The following is a 22,896-nucleotide window of genomic DNA, read 5'->3' as shown; positions in this document are numbered from 1 at the left end:
ATTCCAATGATATTTTCCGCAAAAAGAAAAAAAAATCAGTCCTAAAGTTCATTGTAGATGCACAAAAGACCTGGAAGATGGGTGGGCAGAGGAGGAAGGGAGGTGAGGGGGGAGGTGACACAAACAATGTATATACATGTAAGTAGATGTAGAAACAATAAAACAAAAGGAGAAAAAAAAAGCACAAAAGAGCTAGAATAGCTAAAGCAATCCTGAGCAAAAAGAGCAATATCTGATTTCAAATAATACTACAGAACCATACTAAGAAAGCATGGTACTGACACAAAAACAGACACAGACCAATGGCATAGAACAGAAGCTCCAGAAAGAAGCCCACTCAGCAATGGCCAGTTGATTTTCTACATAGGTGCTAAAAACATATGTTGGAGAAAAGACAGCTCTTAAACAAATTGTGTTAGGAAAACTGGATAGCCACATGTAGAGACTGAAGCTAGACTTACCTTGTACAAAAATTAATTCAAAATATATCTAAGTTATAAATGTAAGGACTGAAACTTAAAGTAGTACAGGAAAATATAGGTTAGATTTCTGAAGATACAGGCATTTAATACCTTTCTGAGTAGGACTCCAAACAGCTCAGGCAATAAGAGCAAGAATTAACAAATGAGATTGTATCAAATTAAAAAGCTTCTCCATATCAAAGGAAACAGTTAGCAGAATCAAGAGAACCTACAGAATGGGAGAAAATCTTTGCTACTTATTCATCAGATAAAGGATTAATACCAGAATATACAAATTGCTCCAAAAATTAAACATGCAAAGAATAAACAGTCCAATTAATAAATGGGCAAATGAATTGAAAAGACAGTTTAAGGACTGGAGGTGTGGCTCAAATGGTAGAGCGCCTGCTTAGCAAGTTCAAACCCCAGTACCATCAAACAACAAAACAAAAACAAAAAAAAATCAAAACACAATTTAAAAACAATAGACCTTACTTTTCATTTCCCTTTTTATTTTTTTGAAAACAAGGTCTGAGTTGCCTGTAATGGCCTCTATAACTTGTGATCTTCCTGTCTCATCCTCCTGAGTTGCTGTGGTATGTACCTGACTTCAGGTATGTGCCTGACTTCATACCAAAATATTTAAAGATGAAATGTTATCTAAGATTTACCTCAAAATTATTAGGTTAAGGATATAACTCAGTGGTACAGGACTTTCCTAGTTGTGTGAAGCCCTGGATTACATACCCAGCACCACAAAACAAAAGTAAACAATTGTGGGGAAGAAGTGAGTGAGGATTGGCTTTGATAAGTGTTGAAGCTGAATAATGGGGATATTTGTTAAACTATTAGGTCTACTTTTATATGATTGAAACTTTTAGAGGAAAAAGTTTAAAATAGCCAAACATATGGTTATAAAAAAGAATATTTTAATTGCTGCCATAAATTAGCACTTCTTAATCCACACATAAAACTTACAATGCCATATTAAGTGTGCTATTAAGATGCAGAATATATTTAAAAATCAGTCCATATACCTTAAAGAAAATGTCTGGTTGAATTAATTTCAATTTAAAAATCTTGTGGTGTTTTCTTTCAATTCTAGCATAATATCTTTTAGTTTTTATGACTTCTTTTGGAAATAATGTTGAAAGTCTTAGAGACACCCTTAAAGACCTCCTTGTAATGGACTCTCAAAATAACTCTGATAACTATTACTCTTTTCAGTTAATAACAGTCAGGTGAAACAGGTATTTGAACAGAGGTAGGGTCAGTATCTGAACTGCTTTAGCTCTTACGACATTTTAGTATGTACTAATAAGTGTGGGGGAAATAAAGTACTCTTTCTTGTATTTAAGAATTTTTATAATTTGTTACTGATCTTTGTGAACAGCTGCATATTGGTCAGTTACAGGCACTCTTGCTGTTTTTTGCTCTTGTATGGCAGTTATTTTTGTCATAAGTCAGGGCTTTTTAAAGTTTGGGACATCATTTTTTTCCTTTTCTAGTTCAGAAAGAAATGAGCATTTGATAATTTTAATTTTGAAGAACTCCAAAGGAGTGTTATTCATGCTGTAACGGTGTATAAATACATACAAAGTGGTACCTCAATATAAAGCATGTTCATAAATTTGGCAGTAGGTTTTTTTATTTTTAATGCGGAAAAGCCATGAGTCAGCAAATTTAAAAGGCAAGGAAAGGAGAATAAGAAAGTTGCCAGTATACCTTCACCTTTTATGTGCTGCATGTTACATACATTATCTCATTTAATCTTCATATTAGCATTTTTTTTCCCTTTGAGAAAACCTAAGCTCCAAAGAGTTTAAACCATTCCCATAAATTCATTTGGCTAGTGAATGATAAAAGTTGGAATTGGAATCCAAAAGTGCCACATTAAGAAAATTTCTTGTTGCTGGACATGGAGGTGCATAGCTGTAATCCCAGCACTTGGGAGACTGAGGTGGGAGGATTATGTGAATTTTTTTTTTTGTAGGACTATGGTTTGAACTCAGAGCTTTGTGATTGCAAAGTAGGCACTTTATCTATTGCTTCAGCCACACCACATGTCTAAGGTAGGAGGACTATGAGTTTGAGGCCAGGTTGGGCTACATAGTGAGACCCTGTCTGAAAAAAAGAAATTTGTACACGTAAACACACAAATGGAACATTTTAACCAGTCATCCTTCAGTATTAATAGGGGATTGGTTCCACTAGGTGCACAAGTGCCTTAAATAAAATGGTGTAGTGTATTATGTACACATATCATTCCACGTTCTCGAAACATCTCTAGATTACTTGTAATACCTATTGTATGAGCCATGAATAGTCATAACATAAATTAATAATTTAAAATAAATGCCACAAACAATACTGTTGAGGGAATGAAAAAATAAGTCTGACATGTTCAGAACATACACAGATTTTTTTTTATTGTTTTATTATTCATATGTGCATACAACGCTTGGGTCATTTCTCCCCCATGCCCCCACCCCCTCCCTTACCACCCACTCCGCCCCCTCCCTCTCTACCCCCCCCACCCCAACCCCCTCAATACCCGGCAGAAACTATTTTGCCCTTATTTCTAATTTTGTTGTAGAGAGAGTATAAGCAATAATAGGAAGGAGCAAGGGTTTTTGCTGGTTGAGATAAGGATAGCTATACAGGGAGTTGACTCACATTAATTTCCTGTGCGTGTGTGTTGCCTTCTAGGTTAATTCTTTTTGATCTAACCTTTTCTCTAGTTCCTGGTCCCCTTTTCCTGTTGGCCTCAGTTGCTTTTAAGGTATCTGCTTTAGTTTCTCTGCGTTAAGGACAACAAATGCTATCTAGAATTTTAGGTGTCTTACCTATCCTCACCCCTCCCTTGTGTGCTCTCGCTTTTATCGTGTGCTCAAAGTCCAGTCCCCTTGTTGTGTTTGCCCTTGATCTAATGTCCACACTGCCATACTCTTCCTACTATGATGGATTGAAACCTCTGAAACCTTGAACCAAAATAAGTCTTTTCTCCTGTAAGCTGTTTTTTCTCAGGTTTTTTCTCACAATGATGAAAAACTAGCACGCCATCAAAACTTAGTTTCATCCTATAGAAAATAAGTATACCATATCTCTGTTCCCCCTATATCTCAAAGTTGTTTTGAGAATGTAAAGTCCTTTGAAAACTAAATTTGCAGTCTTAGTAGTTAGATACGTTAATTTTACCTAACAGGAGGAAAGATGATCTACCTAATGCTAACTTTAATAGGACACCTCATCTCTTGTTTCAGCTTTGTAATATATAAGCTATTTCTTGGCCATAAAAATTGGAGAAGTAGAATTTATTCTGCTGGGAGCAGCTTTGAAGCTCTATCTGATAAACAAGTAAAGAGTCCTCAAAATAAATCTGAATAGGAACCTGAGAAGATTGTTGTTGAATGGTGTGAAATAGAGAAGGAAGTGAGATTCCAACTAAGCCCAGAAGATGAAAATGAAGTGTTGAAAACTGGCATAGCTGATTTTGATTGCCTGCTTTGATTTCTTATAGTTGGAGCTGGGTCTGTTTTATGATTGAGTTGTATATTTTGATCTTTGTCCTTCATAGAAAACTGGTGAAATCAGCTAGTATGATTACTATTCTACAAAAGGATAGTAGAAAATAGAAGTTAAGACCTGGAAATTCCAATCTTTGTTCATTTCATCCTGCTATAATTCCTTTCCAAACAGAAATAGATGCAATTATCTTTAAGTGCTTCTGTTTTGAGATCTCATGCATAGAAATTTGCCTAAGGGCAACTCAGGTGTTTTGTTTTGTTTTCCCTGATGTTTATTTGCTGGGTGACCTTGACTAAGATTTTTATTTTTGGCAATCTTTATTAATTTCCTGACTGTTGACAGACTTGCAAATTCACTCTTGGTTTTGAATTCTAGCTTCCTGAACTGCATTTTCTTTTTAATTTTTTAGTATTGTAGTCTAATATGGCTCTCCGTCAATCAGTATTAGTCAGTTTTGGTTTACTCTCTTTATACTGTGATCCTAGAAAGTTTAGTATGTTCTTTTTCTCCACAGGTTTTCTGTGCTTCCTGCTGTAGCCTGAAATGTAAACTTTTATACATGGACAGAAAGGAAGCTAGAGTATGTGTAATCTGCCATTCAGTCCTAATGAATGGTAAGTAATAAAACAGGTTGATTTCACCATCTTTGATACAGAATAAGAGAATTCCTATGAAAAGCCTTCTTTTTTTCCTGTCTTTCCTGTACAAATAGCTCACTTTCTGAAAATAAAGTGAAATTTTTTACCTAAAAATATTGAGCTTTATTTCTACATTTGGAAAGTATCTTGGTATGTTAGAATTCCCATGCCTAATTTAATGAATGAATACTAAATCCAGGTAGGTTTTGCGGGAAGAATGAATTTCTTTGGAAATACCGTGCTGTGTAGCTGTTCAGTTCCTTTGAAATTATTGGAGATGAGTGGGATAGGAGTGTACTGACCCACCTAACTGAAGATATGTTAAAATTGAGCTGAGGTTTTTCTTTCCAGAGAAACTGTCTTTTTCTGCAATACCGTAATAACTTAGAATACATTCTTAACACCTTATTTCATCATTCATCTGTTTAAAATAAATATTTTAGCATCTAAAGTAAAAAATTGCACTTTTTGCCAGTTATGTCTTTAATACAATTTAAATGTGTTATAAAGATAATGGTTTTGAATTTAGTTAATGTGATGAAAGAATATGACATGAGGAGGGTAAATGAAACATTCATTGTTTATCTTTTGTGGTACTGGAGATGAATCCAAGGGAATTTTAGTTAAAAGCAAATGCAAATACCAAAAATAAAAACCCTGCATATTCTTATAAAGATATACAATAAAATTGATCAGGTTATACTAGTTTCTTTTTTTAATGTGTCTTTGTAAAGTGACCAGAACAACTGCTAATAGAATAAAATGTTGAACCTGGACACCCACTACTGCCTGTGCCCTGACAAGTGTGCCTTCTGGAGGCTGGAATTTATCTGCTCTGAGATCCCTCCTGCTCTGTCTGTCTGCATTGCTCATAGTGACGTTTTCCTGTTGCTGGCTTATTAACCTATTGCATGTCAGTTAATCTGATCTGTTCTAATTTCCTATGATCCACCCAATTTCCTCCCATTTCTGAATTCTCATAATTTTGATCAAATATGAATCATTCTCTCTTAAGGGTCACTTTTTGATGGTGGTTATTTCATTGAGTTGCTCAATTGATGATTTTTGTTCCACTGCTTTCATTTTCGGACACATTTCCACAGACAAGAGCATGCAGCTTAATCACAATACCTATTACCTCTTTTATTTGATGAGGTCTTCGAACTTAATAGCAATTTTTTTTTAACTTGGCATAGCTAAAGATGAAAGAAATGGCAGAGGATTCATATGGAGTACTACTTTTTATTAAGCCAAGGAGGCCCTTAACAAGGGATCCTAAGGTAATCCACTTCTCCTGGTTTTTCCAGTATCTTTCCTCTTGCATGGCTTAGCCTGGTCTTTTTCAGAATATTTAATTTGATGCTTTTCAGTGTTCCCTCTTTTTTCCCTTTCTCCTTTTCTCTTCCTCCCCTCTTCCTCCCAGTGCTTTCAAATGAACATAGCTTTTGTTAATTAGCCTTGTCTTGTAGTTTAGGTTAGAGAAAATAAATATTCAAAATCTTATGGCTCATTCTTTGATGTTGAATGAGATTTTTTTAAAGATGCTCAAAAATTGGGTGGGTTCTATCCCTGGGTATATGATATTACTGAACCTCAAAATTACAATTTTGTATCTTAGATTTCTATAGCACCTTTCATCCTGTTTACTTTTAAAGAGAATATCTGATATGTCAGTATTTAGATAGTAAAACTATAGAGCATACAGAATCTTAATGTATTTGTGATCATTTATATTGGTTGATCACACTTATATGATATTGGCACATTTTCATGTTCAAATAAGTCCTGTGCTTTTGAGACACACCATAGATGTAAAATGGTTGTTATCCCTGGATATTTTTCTTCAGGATGATGATTGCATAAAAGCATAATTCATGGAAATACTGGCATATGTTCTCCTAGCTGTAGGTTTCTGTATTTTTCAAATGAGATTTTATCTCAACTAAGAAGAGCCTGGAAGTCTAGAGATAAGTCACATTGTTTTTGCCCTTGATTTTGATTTTTGATTAAAGCTTATAAAGCACATTAACTATTAACACAAACCCAAAATGCATAAGGGCTATCCCAGTTACAAATCACTCTGATGTTGTTTCACTCCCTCTTAAGGAAATGTACCTTCACTAGCTGGAAGAGATATATACTATGAGTATTAATGAGGAGGAGCTGCATTACTTATCCAGTATTGTGGAGGTCTTGATATCCTTATTTTGCAATCCATTCACATTGATTGTGTCTGTATTTGCTTTAGCTCAAGCCTGGGAGAACATGATGAGTGCCTCAAGCCAGAGCCCTAACCCTAACAATCCTGCTGAATACTGTTCTACTATCCCTCCCTTGCAGCAAGCTCAGGCCTCAGGAGCACTGAGCTCTCCACCTCCCACTGTGATGGTACCTGTGGGAGTTTTAAAGCACCCTGGAGCAGAAGGTAGGGGATCATGTGCTATTCTCTCTCTTTTTTCTCACCAAGTTCCTCTGAAAAGGTGCTGATATGACTTTACAGCACAACTCTAAAACACTACAGATAAGTCCCTTTGCGTGGTTATTGAAGTGAAAGAATGAAGTGAAAGAACAAGGTGAGAAATGTGTCAAGACTATATCTGGGCAACTGAAAAATACTATCATGTTGCCCCATATTTTGGAGGCACCTCTGAAAATATGCCAGTCTCCTTTCCAACTTGAGAATGGAATAATTATACTGCTTAGACTTGAAAAGAGTTACAGAATTTGAAGTCAGCCTGTAAAACTCTAGCCTCATACCTACTTTAATGTTCTTTATAGGAATTAAGTGATGAAAATGAGAATTCTTCTTGCTGACCAGCCAGCCTATTCTAGTATTGCTTTTTGGAACATACATTGCCATTTTCTCTTTTCATTTTAAATCTATCCATTATGAAAATATTATCTTGAATACATAGACCTTTAAATGTAAGACTTTAATTCTGATTATATCATATAACAGGTAGGAAATTATAGGATCAACTTATTTTTAGATTACCACTTTATATGATTTATGATTATGATATTGTCAGATGGAAGGCCCTTTGTAAATTCAGGTGATTATAAATAGGAAAAATAATAATTATATATTTCTTTAAAATGATCTTGTCAAGATGTTTTCCTTGATATTTAAAATCAGTCTTCCTTCATTAATTTTATTTCTTTTCATCTAGTATTGTTTCCTTCCCCTTGCTAGATAACCCTTCTCCCCTTTTGAAGATCAGATTTCTACTGAGATTATCATGTTCTTCCCCACTTTTGCCTCTTTTCAAATCATCTCTTAGTGATACTCCTTGTATTTTTGTGAGTTCAGGCCTACTTTCTTAAAATCTTTATTCTCTTTACTTCATTTGTCCTTTTTGCTGTTCTTCCCTAGTCTCTCTTAGTTTTTATTGTTGGGATTGATTTCCAAAACTGGATTTAAAGAGATCATTTCAACAAATGCAGTTTTCTAGCTTTTCACTGTCCTTTCACTAAAATGCACACTACTTTTGTACTGCCAGATCAGTCTTTTTCTTCTTCAGTTAAATTTTAGCAAAGATCTGGACAGTTTGCTTCCCAATTCTTACATATCTGTGCCATGTCTTCCTTTATTAATTAATATTTCTTCCATATCTTTAGGGCAGCTTTTGTCCTTTAAAAGCACCCTATCACTTTGCCAGATATTTAATTTCTGTGGAAACCTCATACTTTTGGGGAATGTGAATTTCTTTTGCTAGTTTTTTTTTTTCTATGAATTTATATTCTAAGAACTTAAAACACTTCTCCTTAGTTTCTCTGTCAGTGATAGAGGACAGAGTATGTGATATAATCATAGATGTGTTTAAGAATTCTCAGTATTTTAAAGCAAAATATTTTAAATCTTTGCATATAAGTTACAGAAGTTAAGTGTATATTTAAATATGTATTTTTATCAATTTATAACCAGTTTCATACACAGTTATAGTTCTGATGTATCTAATTGCAAGATGCTAAGTAGTGATTTCTTTATACATCCAGAATTGGTGACCTTCTCTTCTTTGATATTACAAACCCCTCCAATGTCACATTGATGCCTGTTTTATTTTCCTGGCCCTTCAAGTTGCTCAGCCCAGAGAGCAGAGGAGAGTTTGGTTTGCTGATGGGATCTTGCCCAATGGAGAAGTTGCTGATGCAGCCAAATTAACAATGAATGGAACTTCCTCTGCAGGAACTTTGGCTGTGTCACATGACCCAGTCAAGCCAGTAACTACCAGTCCTCCAGCAGCAGAGGTAAGAAAAACAAAGAAGCAACTAAAAATGAGCACTTACTTTATTGAGCATTATGCTGCCTCTTGCCTTTTGCCAAGTTCAGTGACTATTGTGGGAACCCTGTAGATTTGCGGGTTTGGATACAATTTAGTGAGAGGAAGTGTTCGTGTGTGTGTGTGTGTGTGTGTGTGTGTGTGTGTGTGTGTGTATGTGTAAGTAAGAGTAAAGTAAATGTGCCAAAATCAGCTGTTCTTGTTTGTTCTGTACTTACAAGTTTTTCAAGAGAAAGATTTTCATGAAAGATATTCTCAGGTGAGCTCAAGTTGTTGCTATATCTAGAGACTGTCCAGTTATTGTATAATGCCCTTAATTTATATATATCTGGCTTTTATCTCATTATTAATTTCAGAGTAAACTTTTTGGCTAAAATAATAGTACCACAGAAGGCATGGTCATTTCACATCAAGAAGTATCAGTTTAATAACTGATTATTAAACTGCTGTGTTTCTGTTACCAGAGTACTTTCTTTTCTTGTTAATTAATAACTAATATGAGGGGTAATTAATAAGTAATATGTTGTTCTTCAACAACCTTTTAGCCAATGATTTTACTGTTCTTTCATGGCTCTTGCCTGAATCCATATAAATGTGACTTCCATGGTGAAGAGTGTTTCCTTTCTGTTAGATTTCTTTTATATTTCTTAATTTGTATGATAGGTATCTAAAACAAATATTTTTAAATATAGATGTGCTAGTGAATGAATGCTCTATATAGGGAAGCAGGTTTGGCTCAGTATGAAAGGAAATAAACCAAGTTGAGAATTTTATTTCCGTACTCATATTGCTCAGCACTTTATTTCAGTATTAATTGGTAAAGTGAGAGAAAACAGTACCAGGTGCCGGTGGCTCACACCTGTAATCCTAGCTACTCAGGAGGCAGAAATCAGGAGGATAGCGGTTCGAAGCCAGCCCAGGCAAATAGTTCTTCAAGACTCTGTCTTGAATAACCCTTCACAAAAATAGGGCTGGTGGAATGTCTCAAGGTGAAGGCCTTGAGTTCAAGCCCCCATACTGCAAAAAAAAAAAAAAAAAAAAAGTGAGCGAAAACAAACTCTTAGGAGTCTAGACTAGAATATGTTTTTGTCATATTTGTGGCTTAGTAAAGTGATTGGCACTTAATAGGTGCTTAATAAATGGAGTAAATGCCTTTTCACAGAAATTTTTAAAGTAGAAGCTGAATGACCACTTGTCTTTACTTTTAAGAGTGTATTTATGAATCATTAAATAACAGATTAGAATAGACTGCTTTATTTTTTGTGTCAGGCCTTCAAATCAGTTAATAATGGTTTATTAATAAAAACTTCCAAGGCTCTTTTTATATGATACTATATTGGCCACACCTGAAAATTTAAGTAAATATCTATAATAATCTTACAGTCATAAATTATAAAAAGTATAGACAAAAGTATGACAAGATGTGGACATGTTTTAAAACATAGGTTTTATTTTTCTAGAAAGTGCTTAAAGAACATTAACTTTTAGGAGACAACTTGATAAATTTATTATACACACACACACACACACACATTATCTGTATATGTAACTACCATCCAGGTTAAGATACAGAACTTCTCTGTCACTCCAGAAGGTTCTCTCATTCATTTTTTCTGTTAGTACCGGCCCTATCTGCCTCTCCTTCTCCAGCGTAAATATTATTATGACCTCTGTCACCATAGATTTGTTTTACCTATTCTTGAATTTCATATAAATGGTAGCATGCAGTATATTATGGATTTTGTTTAACTTCTTAAGCTCAACCTAATGTTTATGAGATTTATTCATGTTGTGTGGAACCAAAATTATTATATTTTTATTACTGAGTAGTATTCCATTGTTCAGATAAACTGTAATTTATCCATTTCCCTATTAATGGACATTTGGATTATTTCTGGTTTTTTTTACTTTTATGAATAAAGCTGATAAGAATATTCAAGTGTCTTGAGCTACCTTTCAAAAAGTATGAATTTTAATAAGAACATACTACTGGACATTGGCCAGTCCAGGAAAATATAAAAATTTACAATTTAAAATAAACTTTGTACTGTATGTATATCAATTTTGTATCCTTATAGAGTCAAAACATCCTAAATTGGGCCATCCTAAGTTAGGGCCATCTGCATGGGTAAAAGACAAGGAAGAGGTGGTAAAACTGTTAAGGTGCAACAAAGAAGTGGTAAACATAACACAGAGAAAGGTTTTATGATTTAATAAAAAGATTTTCCAGAGTAAAAATGGGCAAATAATATACATAGGTATTTTTTTTACAAAAAAGGTCTAAAGGTATATACACACTGATATGTTCAACTTTGGTAGTAATTTCTAAAATTCAGATGAAAACAATGACATACATAAGTTGAGTAAAATTTAAAAGTTTAATATTCAATGGCAAAGAATAAATGGGGAAATGGAACACTTGTGAAATACTAACTTTCATGTCACCATTGAAGGTGATGGTAAATTGATTCAGATTTTAGGTAGGTGTCTTAGTTCATTTTGTGTTACAATAAGAAAATGTCTGAAAATTGGTAATTCATAAAAAAGAGAAATTTGTTTGTAATAAATCTGGAGACTGGAAGATCCCAGATCAAAGTGCTAGCATTTGATATCTGATTAGGGATGTTCTTTATTTCTGTATACACTTATTACTGTGTCTTCTGAAGGGAAGAAGTGTTGAGTTCTTGCATGGCACAAAGGATCAACAGACAAAAGGGATAAACACTATTCTCTCTAGTCCTATTATTAAAACCTTAATACTATTCATGAGAGTAGAACCCTCATGTCTTAATTGCCTCCTGAAAGCCCCACCTCTTAATACTGTTGCATTTGAGATTTAAGTTTCAATGAGAGTTTGAGCATGGACACATTCATTCAAAACCATACCAGAGGGTGATTTGTTGGCATCCAAAGTACAGATGTTCCTTAATTTACAGTAGGGTTATATTTTGATAAACCTATGATAAATTGGCATTGTGGTACACTAAAAAGGCCTTTGGTAATCCTAATCATAGCTTAGCAGCATAGTAAGTTATAGAATATAGGTTGCTTTAATCTCATGATTTGTGTGGCTTGCTCACTGGGAGGTGCAGCAAGCTGACACTGCCTAGCCTAGTGAGAGAGCATCATATCACATATGGTGTCCTAGAAAAAGATCAAATTCAAAACTCAGAGTTTGGTTTCTATTGAGTGCCCTTTTCTTTCACAGCATCATAAAGTTGAAAAATGATAGATTGAATCATAAATTGGAGACTCTCTGTACTTAAATTCCTCATACCTTTTGATGTAACAATTTTGCTTCTAGGAAGAACTACAAAAATATTGGGACAGACTTATAATGATACAGGTGTATTAATAAAGATTAATAATATATTTATAACATTGAAAAATCAAAATTGCTTAAATGTCCATCCATGTCTATAAAACACACTGAACTATTAAAAAGAATAGAATAATAACAATATTATGATACAGAAAGATCTACAAGATATATTGTTACTTGAAAAAACCTGTTTGTAGAATAATGTATTTAATCCCGTTTGTATAAAAGTTTATTTTGTAAGATAAAAATATAAGCATCTGTCGAACCATTAAAAAAGTATGAATTTTTCCTAGCCAGAACAATAAGGCAGGAAGAAGAAATAAAAGGAACATAAATATGTAAGAAAGAAGTCAAACCATCCCTATTCACAGACAACATAATCCTGTACCTAAAAGACCTGGAAAACTCCACCAGAAAAACTCATAGACAATATAAACAGCTTCAGCAAAGTAGCAGGGTACAAAATCAATTTACAAAGATCAATAGCCTTTCTATATTCCAACAATGAACAGATTGAGAAAGAATATAAGAAAGCAGTTCCATTTATAGTAACCTCAAAAAAAAAAAAATCAGATACCTAGGAATAAACTTAACAAAGGATGTGAATGACCTCTACAAGGAAAACTACAAACAATTGAAGAAAGAAATCAAAGCCTACAGAAGAGGGAAAGATCTCCTATGCCCATGGATTGGCAGAATCAACATAGTAAAAATGGCTATACTACTAAAAGCAATCTACATGTTCAATGCAATTCCCATAAAAATCCCAATGACACTCATCACAGAGACTGGAAAATCTACCCTAAAGTTCTTTTGGAAACACAAGACCACAATTAGCCAAGGCAATGCTCAGCAAAATGAGCAATGATGGAGGTGTCACAATACCCAATTTCAAACTATATTACAAAGCAATAGCAATAAAAACAGCATGGTACTGGCACAAAAACAGACATGAAAACCGGTGGAGCAGAGTAGAGGACCTGGATATGAATCCACACAGCTATGCCCACCTTATTTTTGACAAAGGCACCAAGAACATACAATGAAGAAAAGACAGCCTCTTCAACAAATGTTGCTGGGAAAAGTGGTTATCTGCCTGCAAAAATGTGAAACTAGATCCATGTTTATCACCCTGTACTAGTATCAACTCAAAATGGATCAGGGATCTTAGTATCAGGCCTGAAACTCTGAAGTTAGTATATGAAAGAGCAGGAAATACTCTGGAAGCAATAGGTATAAGCAAGGACTTTCTCAATAGAACCCCAGCAGCTCAGCAACTAAGAGAAAGGATGGACAAATGGGACTTTCATAAAATTAAAAAGCTTCTCCACAGCAAAAGAAATGGTCTCTAAAATGAAGAGACCACCCACAGAATGGGAGAAAATGTTTGCCAGCTATACATCAGACAAAGGTCTCATAACCAGAATATACAGGGAACTAAAAAAAAACCCAACTCTCCCAAAATCAATGAGCCAATAAAGAAATGGGGAAGTGACCTAAACAGAACTTTCTCAAAAGAAGAAATTCAAATGGCCAAAAAACACATGAAAAAATGCCCACCATCTCTAACCATAAAGGAAATGCAAATCACAACCACACCAAGATTCCACCTCCTTCCTATTAGAATAGCTACCATCAAGAACATAAATAACAATAAATGTTGGCGAGGATGTGGGGAAAAAGAAACCCTCATACACTGCTGGTGGGAATGTAAGCTAACACAGCCACTATGGAAAACAGTGTGGAGGATCCTTAAAAAACTAACAATAGATCTACCATATGATCCAGCAGTACCACTCCCTACCCAAAGAAATGTGACCCATGCAAACTGTAAATTAAACAAGCTGGCCAGAGAAGGCGGGTGTGGCACCACCTCTTCCAGTGTGCTTGGAGAGGAGAAGGCATCCAACAGTGACTAAAGTGTGGCCCGCTCCACTGGAGAGTAGGGGAGGAGCACCTCCCCACGTGAACTCTAAATAAAAAAGGACTGCAATTGCAACAGGCAGGTAGGGCTGTGTACTGGAGAAAACAAAAGGGGCTTGCACCCAGGAGAACTCTAAATAAACAAAGCCTGCAGGGCTAGGTGAGTGTAAAGCTCATTCCTGAGATCTACAATAAATAAAGCCTGCAGCAGCAGATGGCTTACAGTAGGTGGCAGGCGAGCTGCAGCCTCAGATAGACATTCACAAAGCTGTCTCTAGACTCCTTTTTTTTTTTCTTTTGATGAGAATGAAACTATTGCATTTGAACTTGGGATTTTTTTTCCCACTTTGATGAGACAACGACAGAACTACTACTCAGACACCAACACCAGGACTGGATGCTGAAGGACTAACACCCAATCTTTTAAGACTGAAACTTTATTGCATTTGAACTTGGGAAATTTTATTTTTTTTAAGTTAATTTTTTAAAATTTTATTATTACTTTTTTTTTATCTTCTTTCTGTCTCTCTAATGCCTGTTTAGCTTACTGTTGATTAGTACACTGTCTCTCCCTGTTTATTTCTTTGGCTCTGTTTCTTATTTTGTTTTGTTTTTTTTCTCTTTTTCTTTACCTTCTTTGCTTTCCCTCTCCTCTCACGCTTCCATTCCAGGTATCATCATTGTTACTATTATAAGCTAGACAATACTGGATTACACATAGTACAGGGACAGTAACAGTAGCAAGGGGAATGATGGGAAGCTGGAAAACAGAGGGAAACCATTTTTTCCCCCCAGTAATAAATTAGTACAGGAACCAGAGGGAAATGAAGAAAACAGATGCCCAGATCTAGACTCCAACAAAACAAAGATAAACTATGCCAGGAACCCAATGAAGTCCACAAGAACATTCTGAAAGAAGAAATCCTGCAAGTAATCAATGAGAATTTTATAGAGATGATACTGGATATGGTCAACCAAAATGTGCAGGAGACACTCAAGAAATTCCAAGACAACAAAAATAGAGTATTTGAGAAAGCACAAGAACAAATAAACTATAGAAGTACTGTATAAACACCAAAGTGAAACAAAGAACACAATAAATAAAGAGATAAATGAACTCAGGATGAAAATAGACAATATTAAAGAGGAAACAACTCAGGATATGGAAAACCTCAGAAAAAAGAACAAAACAGAAATGCAAAACAAAACAGAAATTCCAATCCAGCAGACTAGAAGAAGCAGAAGACAAAATCTCAGAACTCAAAGATGAAATGGTAATTAAAGGAAAAACCAAAGATCTATTAGTTAACAACTCAAGACCTGTGAAAAGAAAATGCAAGAACTTACTGAGTCCATCAAAAGACCAAACTTGAGAATCATGGGCATTGAATAGGGAGAAGAGGTGCAAGCAAAAGGAATGCATAATATATTCAACAAAGTAATAACAGAAAATTTCCCAAATCTAAAGAAAACTATGCCCATACAAGGTACAGGAAGCCTCCAGAACACCAAACAGACCTGACCAAAATAGAACTACCCCATGACATGTTATCATTAAATCAACAAGTACAGAGACTATAGAAGAATATTGAAGGCTGTAAGAGAGAAAAAACAAATAACATACAAAGGTAAAATCACAGCAGACTTCTCAACAGAAACATAAAAAGCAAGAAGAGCTTGGGGTGAGGTCTTCCAGGCACTGAATGAAAATAACTTCAACCCCAGGATACTCTACCCAGCAAAACTATCATTCAAAATAGATGGAGCAATAAAAGTCTTCCTGATAAGCAGAAACTAAAACAATATATGACCACAAAGCCACCACTACAAAAGATTCTTTAAGGGATTCTACACACAGAAAGTGAAACTCAACTTAACTTTGAAAGACAGACAGCACCAAACCACAGGAAAACAAAAAGCAAGAAAGAGAGTAACCTCAACTTAGGTACGCACAATCAAACCTTCAAACAACTAAGACAACTAAATGACAGAACTCACCACATACCTATCAATACTAACACTTAATGTTAACAGACTTAATTCACCCATCAAAAGGCACCACTTGACGAAATGGATTAAAAAGGAAGAGCCAACAATTTGTTGCTTACAGGAGGCCTATCTCATCGATAGAAATAAGCTTAGGCTTAGGATGAAAGGCTGGAAGAAGATTTACCAAGCCAATGGCCCCCAAAAACAGGCAGGAGTAGCAATACTTATCTTGAACAAAGTAGACTTCAAACCTACTTTGATCAAATGAGATAAAGAAGGACATTCCATACTAATAAAAGGGGAAACAGACCAAAAGGAAATAACAATTATCAACCTATATTCACCCAATGTCAATGCACCCAGTTTCATCAAACATACCCTGAAAGACCTAAAAGCATATATTAACTCCCAACACAGTGGTCATGGGGGACTTTAGCATCTCATTATCACCAATAGATAGGTCATCCAAACAAAAAATCAATAAACAAATCCTAGATCTAAAATTAGAGAACAGGAGGGTGGAACAGGTCCTGTGGGGGTGGGGAGTTGACACCAGTGGGAGTGGGCAGGGAAAGGGAGTAGGCGGATGTATTCAGTGTAAGTAATGTGTACACATGTATGTAAATGCAAAAATGATATGTGTTGAAACTGTTCCAGGAATCGGGGGTGGGAGGATAAAGCAGAACTGTGGAGGAGGTGAATTCAAGTGTGATATATTTGATACAGTTGTAAGAAACTTTGTAAATGCCACAGTGTACCCCCATGCAGCACAGCAATAAAGGGGAGAAAAACATGAATTTTAAAATTTCACTTTCTCTTTATAGTCATAACTATATTCTTCTAAAACTATAATACCATATTCTATAATGTTCATGCCGTTGATTTGCTTTTCCTAGGCAGAGATTTCTCTGTTTTCTGGGAGTATAACTCAGGTTGGAAGTCCTGTTGGAAGTGCAATGAACCTTATCCCTGAAGATGGCCTTCCTCCCATTCTCATATCCACTGGTGTAAAAGGAGGTATGTGGACTTACATATTTAAGCAAGAGATAGTTATGTATGCCAAATATTGTTTCCTATGAAGGGAAGGAGACAGAATTTGAATGATAGCCATCCTTCTATCCAACAGCAACAACAATAACAAAAAATCAACTACCCCAATGTCATGAAAATAATTGTTGCTATTAGTACTTATTTTAGAGTAGGTGTTTATCTTTTTACATTATAATGTCGTTTTCATTCTTTGGAAGGATCTAATATTAATTACAATATAAATGTGTATTTTTCTTTGTATTTCAAAGTGCATAGTACTGTTAAAGAGTTACTTGTGGTTCTAGTATTGGTTCATATGGTACAGTCAGGACATTAATTGATTTTATTTTAAAGTATGATTATCACTCACATACTTATAATAAGTGTGGTGAGGACTTAAATAGCAGTTTTGCTGTTAAAAATATTTTAGCATGTATGAGGCTCTGGGTTTGAACCTCAGTGCTACAATAAAAAATAAAAAATCTCAGTGCATGTGTATATGTGTGCATAATTTTAGGAAATCCTGATAAGATGTAAAATTATTATCAAGTCAAAAGAATGTTTAACTTTATGTGAAAGTTTATTATTGGTGTATGCAGATCAGCAGCCAGTCAGTTCATTTTTAGGAGAAGGTTTATGAATAATCTCTTTTTCCCTTTGTCTTAGTGGGGTTTTTTTGTTTGTTTCTTTTTGTTTTTGTTTTTGCTTTTTTTGGTGAGACTGGGGCTTGAACTCAGTGCTTCACATTTGTGAAGCAGGTGTTCTGCTTGAGCTAAACTCCTGGTACCTCTTTGTCTTAGTCTTTTACCAGATCTCCTTCACTTCAGGCTGTCTCTATTTTATCTTCCATACTGTTGTCAATTATCTTTTTATACATAGATATTATCATATATTGTCTTTGTTTAGAAATATTTAATGGATTCTCAATATAAATTACTTACCTTAGCAAACTCTGTTCCTTACAACCATATCTCAACCCCTCTTTCTAACTTTATTTCCAGTACCTTACATGTAAATTATAGGTTTACTGTTTTTTGAAAGTTCACTTTTTTATTTTCAATCTTTTTATTTTGCTACAAATAATTGAAAATACACTTTATAGTTGAACAGACCCAAATTTTAATCCTAGTACCATTGCATTCTAGCTACGTGATCTAGTGGGCAAGTCACTTATTCTCTCTGAACCTGTTCTATTTTTTTTAATTAGGCAACTATACCTACTTAAGAGTCATTGTGAGTATTAAATCAGGTATCATACCTTTATGTCCATAGCAAGAAAGTGTCTGATACGGGGCTGGAGGTGTGGCTCAAGTGGTAGACTACCTGCCTAGGAAGCTCGAGGTCCTGAATTTAAACCCTAGTACCATCAAAAACAAAACAAAACAAGTGTCTGATACAAAGGCATATAATTACTATTTTCTTTTTATTCTTTTTTCTGCCTGGAATATTTCTGTGTACATGCTAGACTTCTTTAATACCTCCTCAACCTTCCAAAATCCAGCTTAGTGAGTAACTGTTCTCTGATTCCTGATGTGGACTGCCTATAAATTAGTGTTTTGCTTTCTTACCTCTGTCCTAACAGCAATTCTTCTAAACTGTTGCTCCATAAACACTTTTCTTATTGTAATTTAGGTATTTTATAGGTCTGATTCTTTGAATTAGACCATGAATTCCTTCAGTCTTAATTTATGTTTGTGAATTCTTCCTTTTTCATGGTGCTTGTCCCATAGTAGTTCTCAGCAGATTTTGGCTATCGAATGCAGCTGTCCCAGATTGTTCATCAATGAACTTTCACATAAAATTAAGCATGCTTTTGATTGTGTCATACCTTTGCTCCTTTACCAGGACCCCCTAAAATATTCTTTTGTTAGGAAAGTTGCTACTTAGGTTTCAAATTTGGATAATTTTAATAAATTTTAGATTAATAAAGAATTATACTGGCTTACTCTACTGTTAAAATATGTTAGATTGTAATGTTCTGTTTTTATAAAACTTGTATCCATTAAATCTAATCTCTCCTACCAAGAACAACTAGTTGTCTATATTTGATTAATTAAACCATATTACAGTAATTTAACCAGAATTTTAAAATTTTGTATTCCAGTGAGATAACTTCATAATTTTTTTCTTAAGTCACTTAATATTTCTCTTTCCAGTAAATATTTTCATTGATAAGATGGTGAACATTTTCCATTACATCCAAAAAAGTTACTTTTTTCTCTTGAGCCACTGTACCCTGCATGTTTTTTTCTACTTGTCAATGGTAAATGGTGTAACTTTGTTTAATGTTATTGTCCCTTAATGACACATTTATGAGCTCAGGCAAGTAGCATTTATTTCCTTTATTTTAGTGATATATGTACTAAGCTCTTGAATTATACTTAAAGGAATTATTTCATAAAACTACTTACCAATGATACTTTTATTTTCTGAATACATTTTTTAAAGTCTAATGGTCAAAACTGTACAACATGGTATAAAGTAAGAAGCAGGGCTTACCTGTATCCCAGCCCATTAATATCCTTTCCAGAGATAACTGCTAGTGTATTATCATATTTTTGTATGTGTTTTGTTATTTTAAATATTGGTCTTACAACATTTATTATTATTATTTATTATGAGAGTTAGACATTTTTGTTAAATAAATACGTTATCTTTAGACTTGGCACAAACCATTTTGAGGAGAGGTCAATACATAGGATAATCATATTATCCAAACTGAACTGGAGTTCAGAGTAAAAGGCACTATTAACATGATAGTGAGACAGCAGGTACAAACCATGGTTTGTGTTCTCCTTATTAATAGAGCAAATACTTATCTCTTTCCTATGAATAATCAGCCCATTCTCCATCAGATTTCTTTCTCAATTTGTCCCTTTAACCAATCTGTTGCAATGTTTTCTCTCCTTACAGACTACGCTGTGGAAGAGAAACCATCACAAATTTCAGTAATGCAGCAGTTGGAGGATGGTGGCCCTGACCCACTTGTATTTGTTTTAAATGCAAATTTGTTGTCAATGGTTAAAATTGTAAATTGTAAGTTAGACATTTATTTTTAATTAAAATGAAATGCATTACAGACTCAGAGATAGTAAATAAAAGTTTTCAAATTCATTACACAAACATATTTTTTATGTAGTGTCACACCTTACTAAACTTCTGAAGAAGTTGGGCTGGCAGAATGGCTCAAGTGGTAGAGCACCTACCTAGCAAGTATGAGGCCCTGAGTTCAAACCCCAATCCTACTAAAAAAAAAAAAAAATGAAGAAGTTGGTTTATAGAAAATATCCCAGAGGAACTTGTGGTACTGAAACGAATTCTTGCCTTTAGTCACAGGGATGAGATAGGTGAATTCTTTGTAAAGTCAAATAGATCTTGAACTAATCTGAGGTCAGATCTTCTTGAAATGAGTATATTGAGTCACAACTCACTATCAGAATGTCTAGAGGTGATTAAATTATCGAGGAAAGCCAATTTGCATACTAGGTTTTAACCCCAGAAACTTTAATCATGATTCTGAACTTTGTATGGGAAAAGTGTCAGTTAACTAATACATAGTCAAACGTTGCCATATCATAAAATAGGATTCAGAAGAAACTTCTCAGTTCTTGGTGATAGATTCATGGATGTCAGAACAAAGAAGAGAACGCTAACTTAAAATCTTGATTCTTTCCAATAAAAAAGTAGAGAATACATTTATCCTAGTCTATGAAGTTTTGGAAGAAGCTCAGGAGAACAGTTCTCCAGTTCCCACTGTGTTTTAAGTTTGTCCTGGCAAACCAGAAACACCTATATGATACTTTCTTAGAGATTCTGTATTGATGAAATGTAGGTTTCTAGCTTACTTGATGATCATAACTTCGTATGTTTGGCCAGTTTTTAATGTTTTCTACCTTTTTCTCCTTCCAGGATCAGATTTATATATAAGTTCGTTGAAATTTCAATTTACCTTATGTAGTTTCTAAGTTATACTTGAGTCCTCAACTATATACAATCTTATTGTAGTTGTATTGGGTGCTTCCTGTTTATATACATATAGAGTAATATTTTTCAAAGTGAAAGAAACTTTTATTAGTTTTGATATACATGATAATATTCATAATTTTATTTGAATCCTTTTTCATTTCCTTTGGGGATCCATTGTGTTAGGGTACAAATAATAAAAGTGTCAGTGATTGAATACTACTTTTGACTACCATATGGCTTGTGCTTTTCATTGTCTTCCTTGCCTTAAAATGAAGGAGTGGAAGTCTAGAAAAGCCATCTTTTTTTAAATGACTTTTTATAGCATAAAGCCAAGTAAAGTTATGTTTCTGATGATCTGATATTTTCTCCCAGGAAATACTATAATTAAACTAGCTTGTACATAAACTTCTTTTTCTTTAGGTCACAACCTGAAGCCAAAAGCTGTAATACTGGCTTTTATTATTGTTGTTTCTGGTCTTACATAAGTAATTATGTCCTTGGATAAAGTGATTCTTTTTGTATAAATGTGGAGGATTATCTCCTTTAACTATTATGGTCTTTTGGTTTTATTTTATTATTAATAGAATGTTTCTTTTACTAGTTATGTCTTTTAATAATAGGGGTTAAATTTTTAAAGTGCATTTTCTTTCAGTATTATTTCTTTTACTTTCCTTTCAGTTGTTTTTTCAAAGTGTTTACAAAAGAGCCAGAGGCATTGACATGTTTTATTCTCTATGATGATTCTTTGACTCAATGTAGTGAAAGTTTATAGTTGAATTATAGAAACTTTTATGATCTTTTATTTTTTGCTGTATTGTAATATAGATTTCTGTATATCTTTTTTAAAAGCAAGGATTGAGGAGAATGTCTTTATTCTTGTATTTTATTGCATCTGCAGATGTGAACAGGAAGTGCTGGTGTTTCACAACCAAGGGAATGCATGCAGTAGGTCAATCAGAGATAGTCATTCTGCTACAGTGTCTGCCAGATGAAAAGTGTTTGCCAAAGGACATCTTTAATCACTTTGTGCAGCTTTATCGGGATGCTCTGGCAGGTGGGAATGCCTTATGAATTTGCCCCCTTGGTAGATAATAATTTTTTGAACTGAAATATAAAATAATGATACAGAAGCATGACATTGGACTTTAACATTGGTGGCAAGTTAGAACTACCCACGGTTTGAGAAAATTATACATTTTAATACTTGATCTTGTATGGTTCTCATTATTTTCCAAGACAAGAATCAAAGTTGTAAGAGAATCTATTGACCTTCATATAAGAATATTTTTCTTGCTTAAGAGTCATAACATTGATACCTAGTAGAAGGAAGCATAATCATGACTTAATAATGCTTATATAATCATAATGTAAGCACTATTGAGTATTTGCATTTTGAAAAACAGTTAGCATGGACAACTTCATAATATGAACGTTTTGAAGCCATAATATAGCTTCAAAATATATTATTAAGTATAACAATATAATAGTAAATGTATAACCATTAGGAATTGGAAAAGGCTAAGATTATTAATATGAAGAAATACTAAAGTTCACAGACAAAGAAATATATTTAACTTTATTATTTAACATTATAAATCCACCTGATTTAATGGGGATAATAAGATGTGGTTAATTGAACTAAATTCTCATTAATTGTCATAGAAAGTCAGTAAATAATATCTATAGTTAATAGATAGGGAACAGTAGCATAAATATAGGAACTAAAACAAAGGAGTAATAAAAGTGATTCTTAAGTCAGA

The 22,896-nt window shown here is 34.2% G+C and overlaps 1 protein-coding gene across 5 annotated transcripts in view; it reads left to right on the top strand.

Moving 5' to 3' along the window:
- The window catches only part of Zfyve9 (zinc finger FYVE-type containing 9), a 218,125-nt gene that overhangs the window by 108,851 nt on the left and 86,378 nt on the right, over positions 1-22,896 (top strand). For 3 of the 5 annotated variants that reach the window (XM_074080128.1, XM_074080127.1, XM_074080125.1), the window contains 6 exons: positions 4,504-4,603; positions 6,876-7,052; positions 8,706-8,875; positions 17,038-17,158; positions 20,084-20,206; positions 22,035-22,190. In XM_074080128.1, coding sequence (XP_073936229.1) covers positions 4,504-4,603; positions 6,876-7,052; positions 8,706-8,875; positions 17,038-17,158; positions 20,084-20,206; positions 22,035-22,190 — 847 coding nt within the window. The remainder of the gene's footprint in view (positions 1-4,503; positions 4,604-6,875; positions 7,053-8,705; positions 8,876-17,037; positions 17,159-20,083; positions 20,207-22,034; positions 22,191-22,896) is intronic. The other 2 variants (XM_074080130.1, XM_074080129.1) reach the window with 1 other exon arrangement.

This window comes from Castor canadensis, chromosome 7 (genome assembly GCF_047511655.1).
Source record: "Castor canadensis chromosome 7, mCasCan1.hap1v2, whole genome shotgun sequence".
NCBI lineage: Eukaryota > Metazoa > Chordata > Mammalia > Rodentia > Castoridae > Castor > Castor canadensis.
Note: the sequence above shows the minus strand (reverse complement) of the source record. Positions and strands in the feature narration are given on the sequence as shown.